We start from the raw sequence: 26,751 nt of genomic DNA on the forward strand, positions 1-26,751 counted from the left end.
AAATGTACAACACGTTTTTGTGCAACTAGCCTCAGAAAATAACTACTTGCAACAGAACAAAGTATGTAACTCCTAGAGCAAGATACTAACTCATATGACACTAACCGAGTAACACGAGTAACCCCTATAACATCAAATGGGTAATCTCTATAACTTTGAAAAAGTAAACCCCATAATAGCATTGCGTGGCCACCAATAGGGCTGTACACCGGTCCAAAACCGGACCGGACCTTACCCGGACCTGAATCCTTGATTTTTAAGGACTGGAGACCGGACCTGAATCAACAGGTCCGGTCCGGGTTTGGACCTGAATAGACCTTATTATTATTATTATTATTTTTTTTTTGATTTTTTTTTAAATAATATGAAAGTGTTGACCTGTTTGGACCTATTATGGACATGTTTGATTGGACCTATTATGGACCTGTTTGGACCTGTTATGGACCTTTTTATGGACCTATTTAGACTTATTAAATAAAAAAAGTAGTTTTACCGGTTTCAAGTCCGGACTTGAAATTTCCGGGTTTTACCCGGACCGGGCCTGAAACCCGGAATCCTTGAATTTCAAGAACCGGAACCGGACCTGAATCTACAGGTCCGGATCAGGTCCGGTCCCAACAGGTTCGGTTCAGGTCGGTTTTCAGGTCCGGACCAGTTTTTGTACACCCCTAGCCACCAACATAAAAGAGTAAGACCCTGTTTTTTGAGTTTTTAAGCAAAGCATAGAATATCATATTTCAACATAGCATAGCAGGTGTCGGCACATTATTAATACGATTATTAATGCGCAGTACAACAGAACCGATCAATCCAAAACCGACCATTACAACTCGAGTCTAAATTACAACATTAAAATCAACTTTCCATATTTTGCACGGATATATCACGATTTTGCACGGATACAGTTTAGTATTTTTTTTTTTTGAAACACGGATACAGTTTAGTATAGACATACTGTACAGTACATAATTACATGGAGTAATAAAAAACTGATGAATGTAAACCTATCTGTCCTCAGTTTCCCGCTCTCTCTCCCGGTTTCCCAATTCCCATTGTAGCGCGCTGAACGCTCTCCATTGAGGCGACTTCTGCAATCTTTATCCTCCATTGAAGCAGCTTTTGAGGTAAACTGTTGTTTTCTTTTGTATTAATTGATTATCAATTTCACAATCTAGGGTTTATTGTTAATTTTATGTTCAGTATACTCAATTTAGGGTTATTCTAAATTCAATTTTCATAACAACCGATTTTGTTGCTAGAGAAGAAAATTATGAGATTATTCGACCCTAATTTGTTGGTTGAATCAACTTTTTGTCTTTAACGTTAGGATGGAACTATGAAATTGGACCTTTTCGACCAAAAATCTTATGATTTTTCGAGCCTAAATTGTTAATTGAATCAAGTTTAGTTGCTAATTTGTTGCAGAAACTTTAATGCTAGAATGGAATTATGATATTGGACCTTATCTCACCGGGCTCGGGGCAGCCGCCCCTCCTGCCATGGCTCAGGGACGAGCCTGGTTTTAGTTGAATTTTGTTTTTATGGGGAGTTTTGTTAAATAGACTTATTTTAATGGCATTAGGGAACTTGTTTTGAGTGGGTTTGGAGGAAGTATTAGGTCTAGAGCTTCTAAACGACTTATTGTTCATGTTTTTTTGTAATCATGGTTGGAGAATCTTGCTTGACTATGAGGTTTGTAGAAGAACTTGTGTTAAATTGCTGGTTAATAAACTTATTAGTGATGTAGACTTTTACTTATTGTAGTAGCTATATAAATCAGTTGTTCAATGATGCTTGTAAGTTGTAATCCAGGAAATTATGAAGCTATATTCCATTGTGAAAAAGATACCCTTCAATGTTTGTTAAATATCCTTCATCGTTGATAGTAGATAGTATTTGATGTTAAGTGTTGTGATACATCTATTTCTAGGTGAACCCATTTTTGGTAAAGATATTGGTTAATCTCATGTGTAGCTCATTTAGGTTGATTCTAATTGTGGAGTAAAGATTAAATTTTGCTAATATAGATGTGGAAAATGCTAGGCCGAATTGGAAGTTAGATTTTGGGTTAATTTGTTTTGGTAGAAAAGTGAAAAATTTGGGATTGTTTTATTCTGGTGTTTATGATACGGAAACCAGGGGACTACTCCAAACCCATCCCGAAAAAGAAATTCGGTTTAGATTCAGTAGTTTTAATGTTCTGGTCCAGAAAACGGTATAGAGGAAAATTCAATTAATCCAAATCTCCTCTATCTTCTTAGCTACTATTTGAAAGGAAGCTTCTAAGAAAAACATTAGCTCTACCAAATTCTTAATCTAGACCCTAGATTAATATGAAAAAAGTTGAGAATCAATAGCGTAATAAGTGGAACATATAGCAGAATAATGAATGCCAAGTTGTTTAGTTGAGACTAAAGAGTAAGTCAAGTGTAGGCCATGAGCCATTGTCAGCGGTGAAAGCAAAGAAGAAGCCAATCCAGGGCCAGGTTGTAAGGTGACACTATAATTTAGAATAGTCCTATGTCTCTTGTTTATTGGCCTAATTTTGCATCCGACCTCTCTTTGCAGAGTTTTTGAATTGTAATTTCACCTGCTAGTGGTCTATTGGTCTTACAACTTGTCCAGTTGTCTCTTGAGACTTGAGTCATATACGTTCAAAGTTGGCCCTTGTGTGTGTCACCTTGTTTTTTTCTACCTTTTTCATTTCCATGACGATTTTTAATCCCGTCACAGCCTTCCCTATGCCTCCAATTGTCTCTTATCCAAAATATAAGCATGCAAAGCTCTTAAGTGATTTTATTACATCTCCAAAATACATGTTTTGTCTTCACATGATTGCCAACGTAGTACTTTAACCATTAATATTTTTAATTATCATTAAGTTAATATTAGTATAAGTTATTGAAATATGTTAAACTGAATTTTTTTTTAAAGATATCAAATTGAATCTTTTTTTTTGAAATATATCCAAATGGATCTTTTTTTTTTTTGAAAGATATTAAAATGATCTAATTATATCTTTTATGTATATTTTAAGCGTAAATCACTGATGATAAGTTGATAACCTTATTAGTATTCATAGAGATATATATAGGAATTTAACTGTGTTGGGCTTTGTTATGTTTGTGTTGATGTGTAGATTGAAATATTACCTTTTATTTCCTTTGAATACATTTAGGAATTCACGCTTGCTAATGCATAATGTTAACTATTAATATCTCTAAATCTCTAATTATTTACAAGTAAAAATTATGTAAAAAAAATTATTTTGAAAATATCCATTTAAGACTAATCTAAGAGGATTCCAAATGACTTAAGGTTTTTCTTAAATAATGATCACCAAAGATAGTTAAAGTATATTTGTGAATAGTGTAAAAAATAGAAGTGTTGCAATTAAGTAAAAATGGAAGAATAAATTTTCATGTAATGGATATTGTTGTTCTTAGATGTGCATTCAAAACTATTTCAAAAAAAAAAAAAAAAAAAAAAAAAGATGTGCATTCAAAACTGTTAAAAACATAGAGAACAATGTTTTAGGAACGAAAGGGGTACATTTCTGGTTTTATTGTTCGTTACCACATCGGAAATGACCAAGTTTACATTAGAGCATGTAAGTGTTAGTGTGTGACTCTAGACACCTCAGAGATAAGCTGCTCTTGCAGATTGATGCTAATAATTTTGCAATAATCATGTGCAGTCTTTTTTAGAGCTTTTTTATATCGTAAACTAAGAATATAAAGTAAATTTACTGTTACCTTGGTGTCCTGCATTTCTCATTAACTTTCAATATGCAAATTATCGATATGCAAATTATCGCAAGTTTTGGGTAGGAGTAAAAATTTCGATATGCAAATTATCTGCCCTTTTCTAGTGTGATCCTTTTTTAACCTTTCTTAGTGCATAAGATATTTATATTGTAAACTAAGAATATAAAGCAAGTTTACTGTTACCTTGGTGTCCTGCATTTCTCATTTACTTTCGATATGCTAATTATCGCAAGTTTTGGGTAGGAGTAAAACTAGTATTGAAAAACTAGTATTGAATTAGGAATACAACTTTTTCCTAATTTTATGTGCTGTGAGTCATATGTGATCTTTCTTATCATATGCTATAATAAGTACTAATAACTCATGCAAAAAGGGGGTATTGGTGAATCTTTTCTTTCCTTGCTTTGTTTTTTTGGTAAATGGCTTGGTTACATAGCGTACTTTGGAGGCGAGGAATTTCTATTAAGTCCCATCATTAGCGGGCTTTGTTTCTCTTATGTATCTTTTAATCTAGTTATTGGTCTTGTTTTCTTATTTCTCTTTTTTCCCTAATGCATTGCAATTTTTAAAGCATAATATGTGACTAAAAATCCTTGAAGTTAGGATGACAAATGCTCTTTTTTTTTTACATGATCTTAAGATTAGTATTGCAGTAACCACTCCAGTACACGATTTGAAAATTTCCATTGGACAACCAACAAGTGTATGATACAACAATTTTTTTTTTTGGTTCATTAACGGAGCTCCACATTTAGGTTGTATTGTAGTTATTCTTCTATTATTTATAGAAACTTTTTTGTATTTTAATGCCTGCTCTTAATTAGGCTGCTGTTTGACAACCTATATTGAAGATTAGCCTTTTACTTAATTGCTGAAATTGTAGAAACAGAGCAAGAAAATTTTTGGGCATTGAAACATACAGTTCTCTTTGTTAGAGCTTCTGTCTATCAAGGGAAATGCTGATATACTACCTCCGTTAACCTTTATTTGCAACAAAGGGGGTAGCACGGACTCCAAGACAAAAGTTTTTAAACATGATTATTGAAATATAAGGGCATTACTTAAGTATTAATCCAATTTCTTTTTTTTTTTTTTAAAAACCCAAAATTAATCAAAACAAACCACCCAACCCAAAATCGAGAATAACCACCACCACCACGGAAACCCAGAATCCACCGAAAACCACCAAAACTCGGAACCCACCGAAAACCACCCCCACCGAAAACCATCACCGTCGAATCTACCACCATGAAACCCAGAACCCACCCCCACGAAACCCAAAACCCATCGTAACCAAGAACCCACTAATTGAACCACCACCACCACCACAAAACCCAACACCATGCCGCCCACTACCTACGAAACCAACACCACGCCAACTACCACCCTAGGAAATCAACCACAACAAAACCTATACCTAGACCCACGACATCTAGATCCACCTACGAAACCCACAAAACTTAGACCATCATCCACGAAACTCGTGCCGCCTAGAACCACCACACCCACGAAACCCATAGGCGACCTCCTCCAGATCTAGACAACAAATAGGGAAAATGAAGGAGTGAGATTTTGAAGATGAAGGAGAAGTGAGATCTTGAAGATGAAGGAGGAGTGAGGAGGATTGAGATTTAGATGATGAAGGAGGAGAGAGAAATTTGATGATGAAGGAGTATGGTTAGTGAAATGATTAAGGGAGTAAGTTGGTTAAGTAAGGGCAGTTTGGTCATTTCTTTCAAAAAAACATACTAAAAGAGGAAAAAAATTTATTTGTCGCACATAATAGGTAGCACCCGTTTATGGAAAATGTTGTAAATAACTGTTAACGGAGGTAGTATATTCTGTATAAACCACATAATTACGTAGAGTATGTAATCTTTAGATTTATTCCTTTGTTTAATTGAATAACTTGCACATAATAGGTAGCACCCGTTTATGGAAAATGTTGTAAATAACTGTTAACGGAGGTAGTATATTCTGTATAAACCACATAATTACGTAGAGTATGTAATCTTTAGATTTATTCCTTTGTTTAATTGAATAACTTGCATATCATGACTCTTTTCTATCATACTTTTGATTTGCAACTTATGTCTATGTTTATGTTTGTGAACCTAGGAAGGAAGTTTAGCATTGCTGCATGATTATCTTGGAAGGATGGATGCAAAAATAGATCAGACTGTGGAACTTGTAGACGTACATAATGTTTCTAATAATGACATCTCAGGGGTAGACTTGGGTTCTGCTCCTAGACAAGTTGGAGATAGAGAATTTGAACAACCACCTTTATCGCTCAATTCATTTGTTGAAGGTGTAGGTCAGCAGCTTGAATATGAACCTGGCTTTTTGGTGCCTGAGAACCTGGAATTTAGACCAACTAATGTTTTTCATGTTGCTGACACAAACATTGAGGATTTTCAGAAAGTGCAAGAACAAGCTGCCTATAATGAAGTTGAATTACCGGAGGAACAAGAAGTAAACAAGGAGTTAATTTCTAATTCGGCAAAGCCTTGGAGCAAGGTAGAAAAGAGTGCCAAAGGATCATATCCAAAATCTGGAAGTTTGATGATGGATCACCATGTTAGCTATCAGCTACCACCTGATCATGAAGGTAAGTTTGCAGTGTATGATTTGGTTTGGGGCAAAGTGAAGAGCCATCCTTGGTGGCCTGGGCAAATATTTTATCCTTCTGATTCCTCAGAAAAGGCTATGAAATATTTTAAAAAGGATTGTTATTTGGTGGCATATTTTGGAGATCGGACATTTGCATGGAATGAAGCATCAGTATTAAGGCCATTCAGAAACCATTTCTCCCAGGCAGAAAGGCAAAACAATTCAGAAGCATTCCAAAATGCTGTGAGCTGTGCTTTGGAAGAGGTTGCAAGAAGGGTGGAATTGGGGCTGGCCTGTTCTTGTGTATCTGAAGAGGCCTATGGCAAGATCAAATATCAAATGGTTGAAAACTCTGGGATAAAGGAAGAGTCGAGTAAGAGGGAAGGAGCTGATAGATCGACAGATGCAGATTCTTTTCAACCTGATAAATTTACTGAATATGTAAGATCACTAGCACTTTTTCCAACAAGTGGCGTCGAACGGCTTGAGCTTGTAATAGCAAAATCTCAGCTATTAGCTTTTAATAGACTTAGAGGTTATGTTGCTTTACCTGACTTCCAGTATTATGAGGGGTTGGTGGAACGTGATGCTGGTACATGTCCTGGAAATCAGGGGATGTCTATTGAGAATAAACATGTAGATTCAAAGACCAGAGTCAATGCTAAGACAGGCCCTCGTAAACGGAAACACAATTTGAAAGCTGTTGTGTACCAAAGGAGAAAAGAGAAAGGCGTGACTGAATCAGTCGGTAAGCCGATGTATGACCTTGATGATGAATTTGATTCACCTGAGGAAGATGATATCGTTTTGGCCTCCCCTACTGCTGGTGCTGGGAGAAACCCTGGATCCTTTGAAGATGATTTCGCAGCTCCTCAGAACACAAAAACTGTTTCTGTGGCCAAGGTTTCACATACAGCATCTCCAAATCCCCAGCAATCCTTTAAAGTTGGTGATTGTATTCGCAGAGTTGCTAGCCAGCTGACTGGATCATCAAGAACCATCAAAGGTTGCAGCGAGAGAAGCAATGACAAGCATTCAGATGTTGCTGATGAAATTTTGGAACCTCCTAACGACACTCTGACTGAAAGCACTGCGAAGCAAAGCTCTTTGGTTGAATTGCTCTCACAGCTTCACTTATCTGCACGTGATCCCATGAAAGGATACAGCTTCTTTAATGACATTATCAGGTTTTTCTCTGAATTTAGAAAAGTAGCTGTCACAACTCAGAGGAAAAGATTGCGCAAAGGGTCTAGCAGAAAAAAGAAGACATCTGCTCCAGTTGTTGGGTCCCCTGAGACTTTTGAATTTGATGACAGAAATGACTCCTATTGGACGGACATGGTTGTCCAAGATAGTGCTGAAGCTAAACCTGCTCGACGTAGTCACAAGAGAAAGGATAAACAGGTTATTTTTGGTGATCATGAGAAGCCCCTTCAACGGAATCCTAGGAAGCATTCCAGGAAACAGTTACATCATAGTAATCATGTATCAACTCCTATAGTATCAACTGAGGATGAGAAGCAGCTGGACCTGCCAGCAGAGCTCAGGTTGAACTTTGGTGAGATGGGTTCTGTACCTTCAGAAGTGAATTTGAACAAAATGTTCAGGCGTTTTGGGCCTCTGAAGGAATCTGAGACAGAAATAGATGTGCAAAGTAGTCGTGCTAGAGTGGTATTTAAGAAGCGTTCAGATGCTGAAGTTGCTTATAGTAGTGCTGCAACGTATAACATTTTTGGGTCAACTCCAGTCAATTACCAGCTTAACTATACACCTTTTGCTTCCTTTAGAAGTACACCCCTTGCATTGACTAATGGAATAGAGAATACAACTTGATGTCCTGTGAGCTCCATTCCACCAGGTATAGATTCAGTATGAGCTCTACCCCTCTGGCTTCCCCTCTAAAAAAATGTTGAGGTAGGAAAAAATTGTTTTTTATTTTTTAGATTTACATTGTCATTTGGTGCTCTTAACATAATTAATTTTCTGCAGTGTTCCTGGGAAGTCAGGTCCATGCTAGTTGGTGCTTTGCAGACTGACAATTTCAAACTGATGAACAGAAGGATTGCTGATTAAGAAGGTAACCTGGCTTTCATCTGGTTAACGGTATTACTCTTCCTATTGTCTCTGCTCTCTTGTAATTTCAATGATGGGGTGGGTTTTCTTGTTTCCTTGCCTTCAAGTTCAATGCTTAAGCACATCATGACAATCCCAGTGAGGACATCGTTGCATCTAACAAATTATTTGATTTTTCGACCATTTGGGTGGTTGAATGAATGTATAAAAGTCTAGAAGATAGTTAGGATCTAATCAACTCAATACAACACATTTAGTAGCTAGCTACTGCAGTGTCATTTCATGAAATCACTCGCTTGTTTGTCTTGCCCCCAAAAAAGCTTTTCTACAAATCAACTCACTGTAGGTTATGTAGCGATTGTCTCAAGGGAAACTTCTTATCTCCCAGAAGGCACTATAATAATGTTGTTGGAACTACACTGTATGAGTATACATTGCTGGCCTGAATGTACATCCCCAATTCTTGTGGCGTCTTACTTTCCTAGTCCAAATTGTGGATCGTTGGAAGGAGAATGATGAACAAACTGCCATCCTGGAGTACCTCAGTTTTCTATCGAGGATATATCCTTGGTAAGTACTACTTGAGACTGTTACAATCTCAGTTAGTTCTCTACTTTTTGCAATCCCTTGAAATGAACTCAACGTCAACACCCCAGTGCCATCTTTGATCATATATATATACCATCTTGTTATGTTGTGCATGTTGTTTTCTCTTATTTCGGGTCGTGTTATTCAAAAGACCTCTTGACATCCCTTTGGCAAAGCATACATATCCCATTATTGAATATACACATACCATATGAAACCCTCTCGCGGCACATATTCCATATGGGTAATGCCCATGTATTGGATCATTCTGTTAAATGCAAGTATAGTAGATATGTATAAATATATATTGCACGTTTTTTGCATCTACGGTCTACTAGTTGCTTCACTAGCTATCTACTACTCATATCATATAGTCAGTACTACGTAACAAGCACTACTATATGGTACTGTACTGTTTTATCACTTTGGATCTATTGGACCAAATTTTCACTTTAAAAAGCAAAGCACCTAAACTCTCCATTAGAGACTTCGTTTTCTGTTAGTTTTGTTTAATACTAGTATATAACCCACCAAAACCCTGAGCTAATCACAGTAAAGCCTAGGCTAGAACCTTACTCACCTTGCTTTTTTCAATATATATATATAAAAGAACCGCCAAGTTGATAACTCAAATTAATTGGGACAATTCCCTCAAAAACATAAAAATAAATGTGACAATGGGTATAGAGTAATTGGTGTAGAGGATAGTTGGTAGAGAGTAATTTGTGGAACTTATGTTTGGTAAGCAATTCCATGAATTTGTGGACTCATTTGTTAATATAGAGTAATGGAGATGGAGTGTGGTTTATACTCCGTATATAATAGTACTATCTCAAAATGAATGGTTTATACTTTATACTCCATATATAATAGTACTATCTCAAAATGAACTTGTCCTACTAGTGTTGCTTAACTTATTTGAACATGTGAAACTTGTTATGGAGTAGAACTTGTGTTATTAATTGAATTTGGGTAGCCTTATTTTTAAGCCGCCTAAAATTGCTTTGAACATATTCCGAATTTCTTTTTAATTTATTTATCTGAATTCAATAATTCTTGTGGTTTTGTGTGAATTTATTTTCCTAAAAAAATATCCTTTGGATAAAAGAAGTTTTGTTTTTTTGTAATAATGAAGTGATGTAAATGTACTAGTAGTTCAATTTCAAATGGGTACTGTTTATTTTTTTTTTTTATTTTTTTTTTTGAAATAAATGGGTACTGTATCAATTTACAACACTTCAGCGTGTCTTATTTTTTTTTTTTTTAATTATTTTTTAGGAAAATTTCAGCTTGTCTTATTGTCTTTAACTGGTCAAATACTAATTCAGAGGCTGTTTAATTCTAACTAAGGTCAATGTATGGCACGTTCACGGTTCACATAAATTAGACAGAATCCCATACCAATAAGACTAACAATAATAAAATCCCAACTCTTTGTAATTCTCCATTGAAAAAAAAAGAAAAAATAGTGATGCAAATTGTTTAAAAAATTATACTCTAAATGGAAATTATTCAAATACAAACAGACATATTAATTAACAGAATATAAAGATTGCATCTTTAACAAATTATCGCAGAATATGAAATTACTCCGTAGTTTTTACATCGATTTTGTTAGATTTGTTGTGCACTTAAAGTTGCCTAGTGTCTTACTCTTTCCGTTCCTTTATTAGAAGTCTATTTCTCTTAAAAATAAATATTAGAAATAGGCTTCTAGCTTCTAATAAAAGGATGGAGGGAATATTTGTTTTTTCTGTCATATGTTATAACATTGTATTAGAATTCCTTTTATCTCATCATGTATTCAACACCATACTAATCTAAAACACCCTCTTAGAGATCTCATATCCTCTATTCTAGTACTGTAAAAAAAAAAATACAGAATTTCCATGGCTGCTATTGTTTGATAAGCTTCACATCTCTTTTGTCATTGATGAATAATAATAACCCCTAACTACATCCGTGCGCATACACACACAATCCCACAACACTTTCACGACGACGCTTGCGCGCACACATGCACTTCCATTCTCGTCTACACCACCTGCGTTGTCTATACCCACTTTAGTGATATCTCCATTGTTCATACGCTACTATCCTTGTTGCAACTTTATTACAAACCTTGCTACAATATCGCCCAACTTTATTTCTAACCTCGCTTCAATTCATGCCCGATATCTTCCGATTGAGATCCACTTACCATGTTATAGTTTACTCCATATTTATTGATATCTCTTTGATGCAAATAAAAAGAAATAGAGGTAGTAAGAAAGACCATAATTTATTTTTTATTTCTTTCTTTCTTTATTTATTTATTTGAATAGACCATCATTTATTTTATTAAGGTAGGGAGATTGATGCTACTCGTAATTAAATCTCAACCTTTATTGTTTTTTTAGTATAGTATATGTAGGCCATACACTTTATAATGAAAGAAACTAGTTTTTGGGCTTGGGCGATGCCCCAGATTATTACATATAGCTAATCAATAATATATGTTGTAATTTATGATTCAATTTTTTTCTAATTAAATTATTGTTCATATTGTCATTTGTTATATATTAATATTTTGTGTTCAAAAAATCACATAAAAAATCACATAGCTTGGTGGTAAGACAATTAGTTCTAGAATTAAAGGTTGAACTATTTTTTTATTATTATAAGTGTATGACATGTAATGAAAACAAATGGAAGGGTGAGCCACATGGCGTTATGAGGTGGATGTTGTTAGAACCGTCTTTTAATATATTAAAATTAGTTTTTGGGCCCGGGCGATGCCTCCGATTATTACATGAAACTAACTGATCATTAATATACAATGTGTTTTCATTGAAAATGTATATATATATATATAACATGTTTAATAATTAGCTTAGATGGTTAAATAATCAATTTTACTGTAAGTGGTCATGTTTGTGAACTGACGTGGCGTCATGAATTGTCTGTGAAGTGATGTGACGCAATTTGAAAGAGTATACGTGGTACATGGACGTTTTTATAAACGTCTTTTAATATATTAGTATAAAAAAATAGGTAAGGTATAATCACCTTTAAATACTTGTATGAAGTAGACTTATAGTCGGCAAGATTCAACCTTGTGAGTTGTGATCTCAAGATTATATGATAAATCACAAATCCTTGCTTAGTACAAAAGACCATAACTATCATATAGAGTTTGAAATTTGGTTATTAACTGTGTAATTAGCAAAGGTAATTAGGTATTGGGACAGTTGCAAGAGAAATTGTCTCTAGTATAGAAATAAGTAGAGTAGAAAAGATGTGGAAAAGGTACATAAATCCCCTATAATTGGGACCCATGATTACCAATAAGAATGTTGCCACATGTTTGACAAAGGAAAAGAGGAAAAACATATGAGTGAATGACTTGTACCTATACCTATGATAATTACTTTTTATAGAAAGCCAAAAGCTGGATGAAATAATGACCAAAAGTCATTGGGTAAAATTCGTCTTTATGAAAAGCCTTGAAAAGAAATATGGGGCCATTAACAGGCAATTTACATTAAAGGCTGTTACTCAGTAATGCTGGATTTAATACAGCTGGTTGCTTCATTTACATTATTGTTGGACCCGTCGGGTGGAATAGTACGGACTTTTCACATTTGATACCCCTCCATGTATGTATAAACAGTACTCGGTACAATAACAACCCGAGACATGACTCGTGCTATATAGAGTATATTACTACTTCTTTCGTATTTAAATAAGTGTTATTTTTATGGAGTATTAAATAGACCCGTATCTTTATAAGTGTTACACATTCTTGTTTGACATACAACCTTTTTTTTTTTTTTTTTTTTTTTTATTTTTTTTTTTTAACAGAGGAAACACAAAACAAACAACAAAATAAAAAAGAAAAACAAAGTAAATCCCGACGACAGGCCGCCCTGGCAAGAGAATGAGCCTCTGCAATAGAAGTCCTAGGAACCTTTCGAATATGACAGGTAGCTAAGGAAGACACAATGACCTGGAGTTCCTATAGAATCCATATGACCGAAATATTCTCTGGATCTTGACTCAAAAGAAGACGGGGAATAATCAAGCAGTCAGTAAGAAGGACTCGAGTAAACCCTCGCAAACGAGCCTGTTGAAGACCAAAAAGGCAAGCAAGTAACTCCGAATGAAGCTTCGAGCTAGCCACACAAGCTTTAGCACCACCACCAACAGAATGAGGCGAAGAGGCCGAATGAAAACACCAACCAGTACCAGCCTTATGAGAATCCTTATCCCAAGCCCCATCAAATAACATAGTATAGTCACAACCGACAGTCAAAGCACCACAAAGCACATAAGTGGACTGTGGACACTTAAAACCTGTCGGTTTATCCATAGGAGAAACTTTCAAATTACGAGCACTCTGGCTTCTGCGGCACCAATCTGAAGCCAAGTCCAAAATAGAGTGTGGAGAGTAAACCGCCGAACGAAATCTAACATTGTTCCTTGTTAACCAAATCGCCTAACACATCCCAAAGAAAATATCCAAATTAAGCCAGTTCTTAGAGGAACTAAGACCAGAAATAGCACCCGAAAACCAATCAGGAAAAGGCATAGTGGTATCATGCATAGACAGAGGACCCCAATCCACATTACACCCAGAGGACCAGTAAAAGGGCAGTCTTGAAACAAATGAGCTACCGATTTATCAAATGTATGACAGAAAACACAAGTCAAATCCACTTGAATACCTTTTCTCGAGAGCGTGTCCATTGCAGGTAAAGCATTATGAAGAATGGTCTTCCAGGCTAACATCTTCCACTTAGGAAGAATAGGCAAACCCCATAGACGTTTCCACCATGTAGGAGAGAGCAATGCACCAGGGGAAGCAAAATGGTTAGATAAAACCTGTAAGTAGGCTGATTTGGTAGCAAAAAATCCATCGCGCGTATATTTCCAATAAACAAAATAATCAACTTTCCTTATAGGACGCTCTAGGCTCAGAATAGACATAGCAACAAAAGGGGGAAAAAGAGATCTAATGAAAGGAACAACTCCGACACAAAGGAAGGTCGGGCATTAATTAGAACCGAATCCTTAAAGTCTACCCTAACATTGGGAACCCAACAATCATTTAAAATACTAATATTACTCCCAGCACCAACCTTCCAAGCAACTCTTGAAGAAAGAACGGAGCTTCCCTCTAAAATTCCCCGACTACCCCATGAAGGACGGTTACAGGAGATAACCGCCTTGTGTTGAAGAAGAGTAGGATATTTAGCTCTAAGGACCCGAGAAGCTAAGAGTTAGAGGATTATGCCTTAAACGCCAAGATTGTTTAGCAAACAGAGCCACATTAAAAGACCGGAGATGACGAACACCCAAACCTTCCAAACCCTTTGGGAGGTAAACAACAGCTGCAGGAGCCATAGCCAAACCCCTAGAATCTTTCCCAGACCTCTACCAAAACCGTAAAAGAAGAGAGTCCACCTTATCACAAACCGTAGCAGGCACCTTGAACATAGAAAGCACATGATTGAAAGAAGCTATCAGAACAGAAGTTATAACCACCAATTTCGCAGTAGCCGAAAGCCGAAGAGAAGAAAAGACTGAAAGATGCCGCATCAACTTATCGATCATAAACTGAAATCTCCTGCATTTGCTCCGGTCTATGTCAACAGGAAGCCACAAGCACTCCCCTATGGAAGAGCGAGAAGTCATTTTAAGATTTTTCGAGAGATAGTCCCGGAAGTCATCAGGAGTATTAGAACTAAATCTAAAAAAGGACTTTTGTAGATTAACCATCTGACCAGAAATAGAACAAAACTCATTAATCACATCAAGAATATGATCACAAGCTGCCGGTGAAACACAGAAAAAAAAGTAGTGCATCATCTGCAAAAAACAGATGAGATATAGAAGGAGCCCGACGAGAAATCCGGAGTCCTTGAAATAAACCCCTTTGTTCATCATGCCGAAGCATCAAGGAGAACACTTTCATACACAACACAAAAAGGTAAGGAGACAGTGGATCCCCTTGTCTCAGTCCACATTTAGGAAGAAAGGATTGAAACGGAGAACCGTTAAAAAGAATTTGATATGAAACAGTAGTAACACACTACTGCAGGATATGAACCCAATATGGCGGAAATCCAAACCTACGGAGCACATCCCAAAGAAAATCCCAATTGACCCTATCATAAACCTTATTCATGTCAAGCTTCAAAGATGCTGAACAGACCTTAGAAGACGAGGAAGACATATATGAAAGCAGTTCATGAGCCAGAAGACCATTATCCGCCATTAAACGAGCCGGAACAAAAGCATTCTGAGTATCAGAAATTAAGGAAGGTAAAACCCGTCGGAGCCGATTAGTAAGACACTTTGCAATGCATTTATATAACACATTACATAAACCTATAGGACGGAACCGAGAAGCAGTCTCAGGATGGTCTAACTTTGGAAGTAAAACAAAAAAGGTACGGTTCCACTCCTTCAAAAGATAGCCGTGTGCAAAGAAAAACTGGATTGCTTCAGTAATTTGCTGACCAACCACCGTCCAATGAAGCTTGAAAAAGCCGAAGTGAAACCATCAGGCCCCTAGGAGATATATCACTCCCAATATGGAACATAGCATCCTTAATTTCTAAAGCTGAAAAAGGAGTCATGAGAAACTGATAATCCAACTCTGAAAGAGTAGGAATCTCCAAATCATCCCACTGACAAGAAGTAGGAGGCGCAGAAGAGCCATGGCAATTATATAACGTGGCAAAGTGTTTTTCCAGTAGAGACGAAATCCCTGCTTGGTCAGAAGCCCAAACACCATTCTCATCTTTTAAACTCATAATCTTGTCTCTTCGACGATGGGCCTGCACCGATCGAATTAAAAGACTAGAATGAGATTCCACAAAAGCATCCCAACGAACCTTACATCGTTGTTTCCAAAACAGGAAAGTCGTCTGAGCTCGGGAGATCTTTTCATCGCGTAAACACAAGAAGGTCTGACCTATCTTTTGCATCTTGAAGGTGTTGAGACCCTGAATTCAAAGAACCCTGTAAATCTTGCCAATCAATACCCCATTTCCGTTTATTGGATACACACCACGAAATCATATGGTGTTTCACCTCATCCAATTTCCTGGAGATCGAGTACATGAACGAACCAGAATGAAACTTTTTCCAATCAAACCCTATAATCTGCGAAACCTCAAAAAGACCCAAACACCAGTTCTCAATCTTGTAAGGGCTTCTCCGAGTATTAACTGATTCTCGCAAAATAATAGCCGCATGATCCGAGAAGAGAATCGGTTGATGGATAATAGAAGCATCAGGATGTGAGTCCATCCATAAAGAACTGGCATATCCTTTATCCAGCCTAGGGATGACAATCTAGTTCGGATCCGACCCTACTCCGCCCCGATCCAAGGTAAAATATCCGCTCCAAGTCCGAGAAGAAAGTAATCCGAGTTCGACTCCGTTAAAATAATCCGACTCCGAGTCGGAGGAGGGTCGGAGTCGAATCCTACAAAAAATCCGACTCCGACAAATGTCCGACTTTAACGAATTATCCGACTCCGACTCCAATAGATAGTGGATTATTGTGTGGGTCATGGTGGCATTGGGTGTAGTTGTAAAGGCCCAAATAGCCCAACATCTCAAAGTATATTGAATAATGAAAAAAAAACTCCCTCGGATTGGAGTCGGAGTCGGAGGTCGGATATTGAAGTCGGAGTCGAAGTCGGATGTCAGAGTCGGAGTTGGATTTAACCTCTGACTTCTTGTCGGGTCGGAGTCGGATTTAGCATAATTCGCTCCAAGTCCGACCCATTGCCATCCCTAATCCAGCCTTCCATACGTAGGATTTTGAATTTGTCCATTAGTCCATGTAAAGTGAGGTCCTGAGAATTTGACAGAAAGTAATATTTTAATAGTATATCACTCTCTTCTTACGGGCCTACCCAGATCTATTACAATATTACTTTTTTTTTTAATTATTATTTATTTCTTCTTACATTAATTATTTTTTAATAAAATATTAACTCTATTATCTCTCTTTTACAATTTTTTAATACTCCAATTATGCATTACTCCACTTACCTTTTGTTTTTATTTAAATTAATTAAATTGCTTAAAACCATATATCGGTTAAAGTGTAACACTTATTAAAACACGAATAGAGTATATACATCATTGTCACACATATGCTTATGTGGTGCATGAGACGCATGGCGATGCCATATGTATACATATGCAAATACGTGCATATGAACAATATGATAATCAAAATTAATGTCTTTGCTAAAATCATGTTGAATTGAATTAACTGTAAGGTTAATAACAGAGATTAATTGAGACTAATTGTTACACAAAATTGAACACAGGCCACCATATTTTGTACTTCGTAGAAGACTTGGAAACAAATACACAATAGGTTGTTTCTCAGAGTGCCAAGAAATGAGATTTTCTCGTCAAAATATCATTTACAGATTTTTTTTATTTTATTTTATTTTTTTATTTTATTTTATTTTTATTAAAAAATACATTGAATTTGATCATACATTCATGATGAGCATGATCAAGAAATAAATAGTTAATAGTCCATACAAAAAAAAAATCAAGTTTCTGTTGTTTTGTGGGCTACAAATTGTCACTCCAAAATCAAGAAAAGCCCATACTTTACAGCCTTGTTGAGGAAATAGTATTTACAATGGAAATACAGAAACATTAAAAATAAACGCCCACCGTGGGGCTCGAACCCACGACCACAAGGTTAAGAGCCTTGCGCTCTACCAACTGAGCTAGACGGGCTTGTTGTACATATTGTGACTAATAGTTTTATATAACAAATTACTGTACTAAAACAGTTTGAAAAAAGCAGCATATATTTAGGGGGAATAAATATTCCAAGTGAAATCTTATACTGTAAAGTGTAAATAATAAAAATGTTAACCTTTAGAAAATAAAAAATAATAATGTTTGTTCTAACTAAATCAATTCAAAACTCCAATTAACCCATTAATTTATAAAGAATCACTTCAAACTGTCATCATACATTCAAAATTATTCAGTAACTACCTTAATCCAACAATTCTTGAAAAAACAAAAAAAGTCATATGTATGTGATACAATATCTTGTACATTTGCACTGAATTACGAATACCTTCTAATACCAAAAAAAAAGGGGTATTCCATATAACAACATATGGATGATTTTCTTGTGAGAGAAAATAAGGCATAAACAGAGTTGGAGAGTTTTTTTCGTTTCTTAACAATAAACTAAAATTATCATTGAAAAGGGTTGACATAATAAGAATTTCAGAGGGTAGTTTTAAACTTTTAATATGCCTAAGATAGACCAGGCCTAGTTGGGCGTGCAATGTAGTATAAGTAAATAATACTACTACGAGTATAAAATTAAGTAGATATCTAATCTGTGGATCATGTGGACTAAGAGGCCCATTTTACCTCTAACATGTAAATTTTCCCATTTAGAAGTCCACTAGATTTAATCCATTTAAAGCATAAATAATGCAAAAATCCACACCTTATGTATAAATTGAAGCCCAACTTTATCACTGTTTGGTAAATAAATAAATGCTCTAACTATTGTTTTAATCTTAGCTTGGGTGTTCGCGGTGCGGTTTGGATTCTAAACCGCACCAGACCGCAAAAGTGCGGTTTGTAATTTTTTCAAACCGCACCAAACCGCACTTTTAAAAAAAACCGCACAAACCACACTTTTAAAAAAACCGCATCAAACCGCACCGCAAAATGCGGTTTGGTGCGGTGCGGTTTGCGACTTAACCGTATTTTATTAAAATTATAATTATTCTTTTTAAAACAAAATATTTATTTTATTTTATAACTATTAGTTTATAATTCAAATATTAAACAATTTTTGTAAACCTTTAATTAACTAATAGTCAAAGATTAGCTCATATATTTTAGTTCTTTTATATATTTTTTAATAAAATGTAGTATAAAAACGGAAAACTAAATTAATGTGCGGTTTGGTCTAAATTTTTTTGGAAACCGCAAACCGCGGTTTGGCAATTTTCAAAAACCGCACCGCAATATTCAAACCACAAACTAAATTAAAGTGCGGTTTGCGGTACGGTTTGGTCTAAATTTTTTTGGAAACCGCACCAAACCGCAAACCGCGGTTTGGCAATTTTCAAAAACCGCACCGCAATATTCAAACCGCAAAATTGCGGTTTGGTTTGCGGTTTGGTGCGGTCTAAACCGCACTCTGTATAGCCCTACTCTTAGCATAATTTTTTACCCATGATTTTTAACAATACATAATTGAATATACATAAAGGTCGAATTAAGAACTCAAAATGATGTGACTATTCCAGAATAGAGGAATATATTCTTAATTATTTTTTATTCATTTATAATCAATCAACCGCACTATATTTTTATACTATATATTGACCTTTATCAAACAAACTTTACTATTTTATTTATCTTTTCACATCCATTAAATTGTGTATTATTCCTTATGTCTCATACGACCTTATTGTTTTTCCCAGTTGTCCAATTTTACGGGAAATAAGATATCGCAAAAGGAAGTATATAAAATGCATTAAAAAGAGAGAAAAGTACAAAAAAATTGTGAGAAAAAAGTACGTGTGCATGAGTGGGGGCACAAATATACAAAGAAAATATGTATTTTAGGTAATTAAGTGAATAAAAACAAAAAAGGAATGAAGGCAATTTGGTCTTTCATAGTGTCCAAAAAATGAATTAAAATAAAATGGGAAGATTATTTTGATACACCAAAAAAAAAAGGTAAAAATAATATGAGATGAAGAGAGAATAAAACTTTTGTATGGGGACAAATTAATCAATAATCACTATAACTCAAGAGTCCAGAGTCTATCAGGATTAAGGAAAACTATATTGTAGAACAACTTTTGGTGGTATGACCATAACATTGGTGGGAAATGAAAGATTTGCTTTCTTTTTGTTAACAATGCTCTCCTTGCATAAGTGCAAATAAACATAAGATGTGGCCCATTTTATACAAATAGACATAAGATGTGGCCCATTTTGTTAACAGTGCTCTCCTTGCATAAGTACATTGAAGATTGCTGATTCAGTGATTTGATATCACAAAATGTCAAAATGTCTGTTATGAGTTTTGAGTTATGATGGTTGATTTAAGAAAAAATGTCCATAACTACTAATAGCACGTATTTTGAAAACAATTATCTTTTAATTTTTTTAAATAACTACCACAAAGTTGTAAAAACTTTAACAAGCACTACCACTCTTAACAATTTGGCTAGAATCTCCGGCGTTTGGGTCTCTTTTTTTTTTTACCACTTTTTACCTTTATGAAGGGTAATTTAGTCAATTTAGATGATGATTTCATGAAATAAAAGGTAAAAAGTAAAACCTACATATTGAATATTCTAGTCAGAATTGTTAAAATAATAGTGCTAGTTAAACTTTTTTTAAAATTGATAGTTCTTAACAAAATTTCCTTAATTTTATGGTCATTTCCCTCCACCAACATTTTAAGTGGCAATTTTCTCTAAAATTGTTGGAACTGAGCTTTCATACATTATTCATTTCAAAGATTTTTTTTTTCCCTATTTTAAATTAATACTATTATTTATGTACATGTTACAATTATTTTTGTACACATTATGACTATATGTTACTATTATTTCTACGCACATTTTTTTTTTTTAGTTTTTTTTTTAAATAAATTATTTTAGTCATAAATGACATTAAAAGGTGGGCATGGATTGTACCATGCGCTAGTGTGCTTCATGTTTAAGTGGGTTGTGTTTTAAACGGGCCAATATTTAGTGAGTTGTGTCACTTTGTGATCATGTCAATCTTTTAAAATTGGAGCCTATGGAAGACTCGAACTTATCAATTGCCACCCGTTATTGAAACCTCTTTATAATTTTCACATATTTGATTATTTGTTAAATTGGTTAAAAATAAGCTGGCCAACATTTGACCAGCCCGATGGTGCTTATGTCATGCTGTGTTGGGCTTATGACGGGATCATGCCTAATCGGACATGTTCGCGCCATGTCTAATTGACCCATGTGTCTTCCCGGTCCATTCCATCTCTAGAAAGACAACGTGAGATTAGTAGGACTAGAAAATATGAATGGAGCGGGGACCAAAGATTTCTATTTCTCAGAGCCTATGTTGTGAACTTGTGTGGGGTGGTATTTGGCCAAAAATATTCAATTCGTTGAGTTGCTTTCTCTATTTGACGAGGGTACTGCAATCCTGCAATAAAACGACATTTTCATGGTTGTGGAGATTTGAGCAATTGCTTTTTATATTTTTGAATTTTGGATCCATCTCCCAAAGTTGTCCCATCTCTTTTTTCTATTTAGGGTGGGTAACGCACTAACGCGCCCACCATAGCTAACAATATTCGAGAAGCTCTTTTAATTTGGCCTTAAATCACAATTTTATTTGTTAGTAGCATCAATAAGGGAAAATAGGTAAACAAATATTATATTCGCATATTATTCTTAAGAGTTTAAAAGATAATACCAGTGATAGCTAACAGTTCCAACAAAAAAAAAAAAAGCTAATAGTTGAAGTCGTATTACTTTGTACACATCAATAATAGTAGGAATTATTTTAAGCCAATTTTCTTTAAATGAATCTTCACTAACTATACATTATAAATTTATAATATTCACCCTATGATCCCTACCCTATAAATTTTCTAAAACTTTGTCATCTTTAACGGAGGGACCGAGGAAGTAGTAATACCGTATTCCACAAAATAATTTAACAAAATTACGAAAATACTCTTTCTTCATAAAATAGCTTAATTACCTTTTTACTCATAATTTTTTTTTAAAAAAAAATTCAATGTTAATACTTTGTATATTATGAGAAAAATTGTTGTTGAATAGTAAAGCAGGCATTTCACGCATTTAAAAGCTTTGTATTCGTAGTATTCACACACAAATCGTTTCCCAAGATAGACCCAAAATGCCATAAACACTTCATAAATATCAACACATTATGGGAGATTAAAACATATAACTACATACCAAAAAGGAAGTATAACTACATATGCTAACAACCTTCACCCCCCTCCCCCAAAAGAAAAGAAAAAGGAAAAAAAAAGGAAAGGAAAGGAAGGGGCAACAGCTGACTACACTACCTTAGGGCACAATTGAACATTCAGCTCAGCATAGCGAGCATCATCTACCTTAAAACTATAGCTGAGAATGCACCCACAGAGAGAAATCTAAGCATGCCGCGGAAATCCCTAATCATATTTAAGGCCATTTTGTTGGCCATTGGTGCTTGATTCTTCTTTCAACTGCATGGAAAATTATTCACCAAGATTAGTTATAGAGACCAGAGACACTTTAGTGTGAAGTAAAATTATAGGGTATGAAAGATATAAAACTACATAATTAGACCTTATTCTGTTGTTCATGAGTACAATTTTAGACGGATCAAGGTTATTTATTTGCCAACCTAATATTAATCTAATTTTGTCTGTTAACTGTTAACCAACTTAAGACAAGCTTCCTTTATCAACATAGATAAGTAGCAAATATCAAGCACATAAGACATGATGTCAAATGTGTACCTTTGCAAGGAGCTTCTTCTGGTAACGAAAGCCCTGTAAGACAACGGATAGAAAGGAATAAGCAGTGAGTATCACAATTAAGATCATTTGACAAGAAAGCTAATAATCACTGGACACAGAATGTAATCACCTTATCAGTCCCATAGATGTAATCACAGTAGGTGAAGACTGAAGCAAAGTTGCTTTGGCTTTGTCCTCCAACGTAATGATGGTAATCATGGTACTCAGCACCACCATAAAAAGGAATATACTTGGTGGGGCTCCAAGGAAAATCATATCTGCAAGAAAACAGTTAGTCTGATTCATATCAAGATAAGCAACAATGAAGATTTAGCGAGAATATCCGACAAAAAGCTCAAAAAGAACCCATAAACGATGGTGAGTTACATGATGGCAAGTAGGAATAATAAAAACCTTCCAATGGTGAGACACCAAAGCAGCTCAATTAGGAATGTCTCATCTCTCATCTAATTGGCACTAGAAATCTTAAATCATTTCATTTATAAAAGCTTATGCCGTTGAAGAGGAAAATCCACACAGAGAAACAATTAGTAGTACTGAACAGAGATTAACATAAAATCTGATTATTATTAGCCTCTGGTCTCTATCAAGAAAACACAGTGATATGTTTGTAGTATGGGCGGGATACAGGAAAAATCCTGCACTACTATGTCCAACATCCCCATCATGACAAAAGTTTAAATTGAACAACCAAAAGTTAATATCATGTGAAATGATCCAAAATGTATCTAAATTCTTAATGCACAAAATAGAGTCAAAGCAAACAGAAAAAAGGTATCCAAATATACCACACTTGTTCAATTAAAAGCTAATCAAGCGTATCCAAAGCACAAACCCAGTTGCAAATCATTATTTGACACCAAAGTGTCAAAAAAATGAAAGCCAGTTCAGGATCATGCCCAATCAGATTAAGAGGAAGTTCAAAATCTTTCTGCAGGAACCTAAGGGAAAACTACATTTACCATTTCCCACATAAAAATAAACTCTACAGGACTCTAGGGGTATGGTGAAAAACTGAAAATAGTGTTAATTACAATCTAGCCCTGGATCAGGGACTCATCAAAGGTGACAATTGCATCCCATCCCCTGTTTGTGATGATGGTTTTAAACGAACCCCTGATATCTTAAATGTCCAAAAACTTCATAGCCCAACACACAAATAGCGTATCTAAGTTTATTTACTTTAATTAAGATCCAGTAAAAGATGACAAAGTGTTTATCAGAACTAATTTCATCCGTTCTATGACTTCATGACTAAGAGTTTATACACATAAAATATGAATCCAAGCACAAATGGTATGAAGTACTTGTATATTATAACAGGCAGAAAAGACCATGATAAATATGACCCACAACCCAATGACAATGAAATGAAATGTGACTGTGTTGCAATTTAGCTTGCATAAATGCATGATACTTGATTACATTGCTTAGCCTTCCATTTCAACTGCATTTTTTTTTTTCAAGAAAGAAATAAAACTAGCCATACATAACTGGAGTGAATTTGGACTGTGAAATGCTGCAAATCAACGCAACATACAATATTACAATACTATCGTGATGATTCAGTCAAGGCACAACATGCAAAAGTTAACATATCAAGCATTTACTAAACAAGGATTGACTGAGAATATGCTGCTGAAGACATGAAAGCCATACATTTTGCTATTAAACTGAAAGACCATGTCAATACAAATAAATTATAGTACATAATTGCAATGTCAACTTCTACTTTGAGGCCAGAAGAGAACAGTAAGCTACAAAAATCTAATGCTAATACCCACATCTCATTATTAAGTCAATGATTAAAGCTAAAGCACTAATTTTACAGTTCATCAACAGATACAGTTAGGGAAGCAATGTGAAATTCAAAAAGTGTACAATGAGTCAAAGAAAAAATCAGGCTTGTGATTGCATTCACAGTGGATAAGAAGCATGATGCTAATAATGATCCATTAAATTCAAATCACTTTCTTGATCGTCTACTTAGAACATGAAATAAAAGAGGCGTAAAAGGTGATAATTAACTGTTTTTTCATCATTATGTTAATATGAATGACCATTGCATAAACAAAAAAGAAAGAAAGGAGGGCCATAAGCATGCTTACCCACTGTGGGTTTCAATCGCCTCAATCTGTCTCAATGCAATCCAAGACCAAAACGTAATCATATGGCCCGGAACCATTGCAGGGCCGAGAAACGATGGGATCCCAAGGATCAAAATCTCAGCCCAATGCGCATACGGGGCTGCAAAACCAATCGGCGCAGTGTACTCATGGTGGACCTTGTGAATCTTCTCGTACCCCCATTTGCAATGTAAAAATCTATGCACCCAATAATTTGTGTAGTCCTCAACTATGAAATATACAGCTAATTGGATCAACATCTCCCATCCTGATGGCAATGGCAGTCCCGTTCTTATCCCAATTAACTGTCACATTTCATAATCAATCAATTCAGTTCAACAAATCATTATCATCTTGCAACCACTCAACACAAAGATATTCACTAAATCATTTCATAATTTTAGCATTTTTCTATTAATTTTTTGTCCAATCAATCATATTCATCCTCTAATAGCACATTCTCCAATTCTCTACCAAATGCATTAATGCAGTAAAAATCAACCTTGTCAACTATATCAATCCCCAAATCTAATGAACATAGATATCAAATTCACATTATCAAACACAAAAATTCATCAAATCTACAACAAAAAATTACTAGAATAAACATCCTAATCAACTCAAAACTCAATCAATAACACGAACATAATCATCAAAAAAATCAATACAACAGTTTATATAAAACATGATAAGAATCATCAACATGCACCCACCCAAAAAAAAAAAACGTAAAATTACAAGAACTTTTCCACGAAATCATCGAAAACACAAAAACCCACTTCAGATTAAACAAAACCCAGAAAGAAAATCGCTGAAAAAAAGCAGTAATGACCTGAACAGAAGGGTAGGAAACGAGTTGAAGAGGACCCACAACAAAGAAGAACATCTTCATAACAGTCTTATAACAAGTAATGATCTCAGAAAACGATAATCTGACTTTAGGCTGGATTTTGTAACGCTCGACATTGGCAGCGCGAAGAACCTCGGCAACAACAAGGGGGATTGGGATGAGAGAGAAAATGACAAAAAGGAAGAGAATGTTGTGACAGTACAAAAAATAATCTGATTTATTAGCAGAGTAATTAAACCAAAGAGTTTCTGGGAATGTTAGTGTTCGATTCAAAGCAGATTCGGCTTCTCCGATTGTAGAGTATGGCAACATTGTATGAATGTAGGATTTTCCAGAAAAGCAGAGTATGAAATATGAATGAATGTGGATTTTGATTTTGATTTTTAATTTTGGGTTTGTTTTATGTGTTTGATTAGTTTTTTGGATTTGTTTTGTTTAGGGAAGGTGTTTTTGTATGGTGTGCTGGACTGGGCTGGCAAAAGGAGAAGAAGTGATTGTTATTTAAAGGGATTGAAGAGGGTGTTTACTGTTTGGGTTGGAATATTATGTTTGGTGGCTAAAGTACAAACAAGTGAGTGAGAGGTTGTCCTTTTAAAATCGAATTCGCTACTTTGGGTGGACGAAATGCGTATAAGCATTAAATTTATTATACTCCGTGTGTATGATTATGATTACTTCAAACTTTATATGCATTAAATATGCTTTTATAGTCAATTTTTTTTAATTATTTGTAACATTTATATTTGCGTGTTATAAGTATATTACGTATCTCGTCTTTCAAAAAATACATATATATATATATGCGTGTTATAAGTATATTACGTACCTCGTCTTTCAAATATATATATATATATATATATATATATATATATATATATATATATATATATATATATATATATATATACGCCTTTCATTTTTTTTACAAGGTAGAGTTGAAATTTTCCATTATTCATATGCCATCATTGACTTAATTTTTTTTACCACTACGTAGTATATACTTTCTCTATTTTTTTTAATAGTTGTAACACTTCTCTTTTCATGCTTGCCGATATAATTTCAATTGTTAATATTTTTAAAAACCAATATGTAAAAATTATTAAAATAGTATAAATCGAGACAAATATAACAATATCCTACTTAACTATATTTTTGCTTTAG

At 34.9% G+C, this 26,751-nt stretch overlaps 4 protein-coding genes and 1 non-coding gene across 7 annotated transcripts; 1 reads left to right on the forward strand and 4 right to left on the reverse strand.

Moving 5' to 3' along the window:
* Positions 1-860: 860 nt before the first annotated feature.
* LOC110702587 lies at positions 861-9,154 on the forward strand. Of its 3 annotated transcripts, none has more exons than XR_002507495.1 (3): positions 861-1,124; positions 5,886-8,294; positions 8,370-9,154. XR_002507495.1 is itself a non-coding variant. In XM_021880319.1 (3 exons), the coding sequence occupies exon 2, from the start codon at positions 5,925-5,927 to the stop codon at positions 8,211-8,213; it is 2,289 nt and encodes a 762-aa protein (XP_021736011.1). In that variant the 5' UTR covers positions 862-1,124; positions 5,890-5,924; the 3' UTR covers positions 8,214-8,238; positions 8,370-9,154. The 3 variants fall into 3 exon arrangements, 2 of the variants coding, with proteins under 2 accessions (XP_021736011.1, XP_021736010.1); XM_021880319.1 differs by having other exon boundaries at positions 862-1,124; positions 5,890-8,238; XM_021880318.1 differs by having other exon boundaries at positions 863-1,124; positions 5,886-8,238.
* A 3,884-nt stretch (positions 9,155-13,038) lies between these two features.
* Positions 13,039-14,009, reverse strand: LOC110702316. Its single transcript, XM_021880018.1, has 2 exons — positions 13,638-14,009; positions 13,039-13,518 (listed from the first exon to the last, which is right to left on the reverse strand). Exons 1-2 carry the CDS (start codon positions 14,007-14,009, stop codon positions 13,039-13,041), a joined length of 852 nt encoding a protein of 283 aa, XP_021735710.1.
* Positions 14,010-14,279: 270 nt separating this feature from the next.
* LOC110702317 lies at positions 14,280-16,340 on the reverse strand. The gene is made up of 5 exons (XM_021880019.1): positions 16,122-16,340; positions 15,587-16,033; positions 15,133-15,489; positions 14,499-14,891; positions 14,280-14,456 (listed from the first exon to the last, which is right to left on the reverse strand). Exons 1-5 carry the CDS (start codon positions 16,338-16,340, stop codon positions 14,280-14,282), a joined length of 1,593 nt encoding a protein of 530 aa, XP_021735711.1.
* Positions 16,341-17,731: 1,391 nt separating this feature from the next.
* On the reverse strand, positions 17,732-17,804 carry TRNAK-CUU. Its single transcript has one exon. It is a non-coding gene; the product is annotated as a tRNA-Lys (tRNA).
* A 4,156-nt stretch (positions 17,805-21,960) lies between these two features.
* On the reverse strand, positions 21,961-26,247 carry LOC110702588 (methylsterol monooxygenase 1-1-like). The gene is made up of 5 exons (XM_021880320.1): positions 25,573-26,247; positions 24,723-25,045; positions 22,724-22,871; positions 22,594-22,626; positions 21,961-22,317 (listed from the first exon to the last, which is right to left on the reverse strand). The coding sequence occupies exons 1-5, from the start codon at positions 25,900-25,902 to the stop codon at positions 22,264-22,266; spliced, it is 888 nt and encodes a 295-aa protein (XP_021736012.1). The 5' UTR covers positions 25,903-26,247; the 3' UTR covers positions 21,961-22,263.
* Between the last annotated feature and the right edge of the window lie 504 nt (positions 26,248-26,751).

This window comes from Chenopodium quinoa, unplaced genomic scaffold (assembly GCF_001683475.1).
Source record: "Chenopodium quinoa cultivar QQ74 unplaced genomic scaffold, ASM168347v1, whole genome shotgun sequence".
NCBI lineage: Eukaryota > Viridiplantae > Streptophyta > Magnoliopsida > Caryophyllales > Amaranthaceae > Chenopodium > Chenopodium quinoa.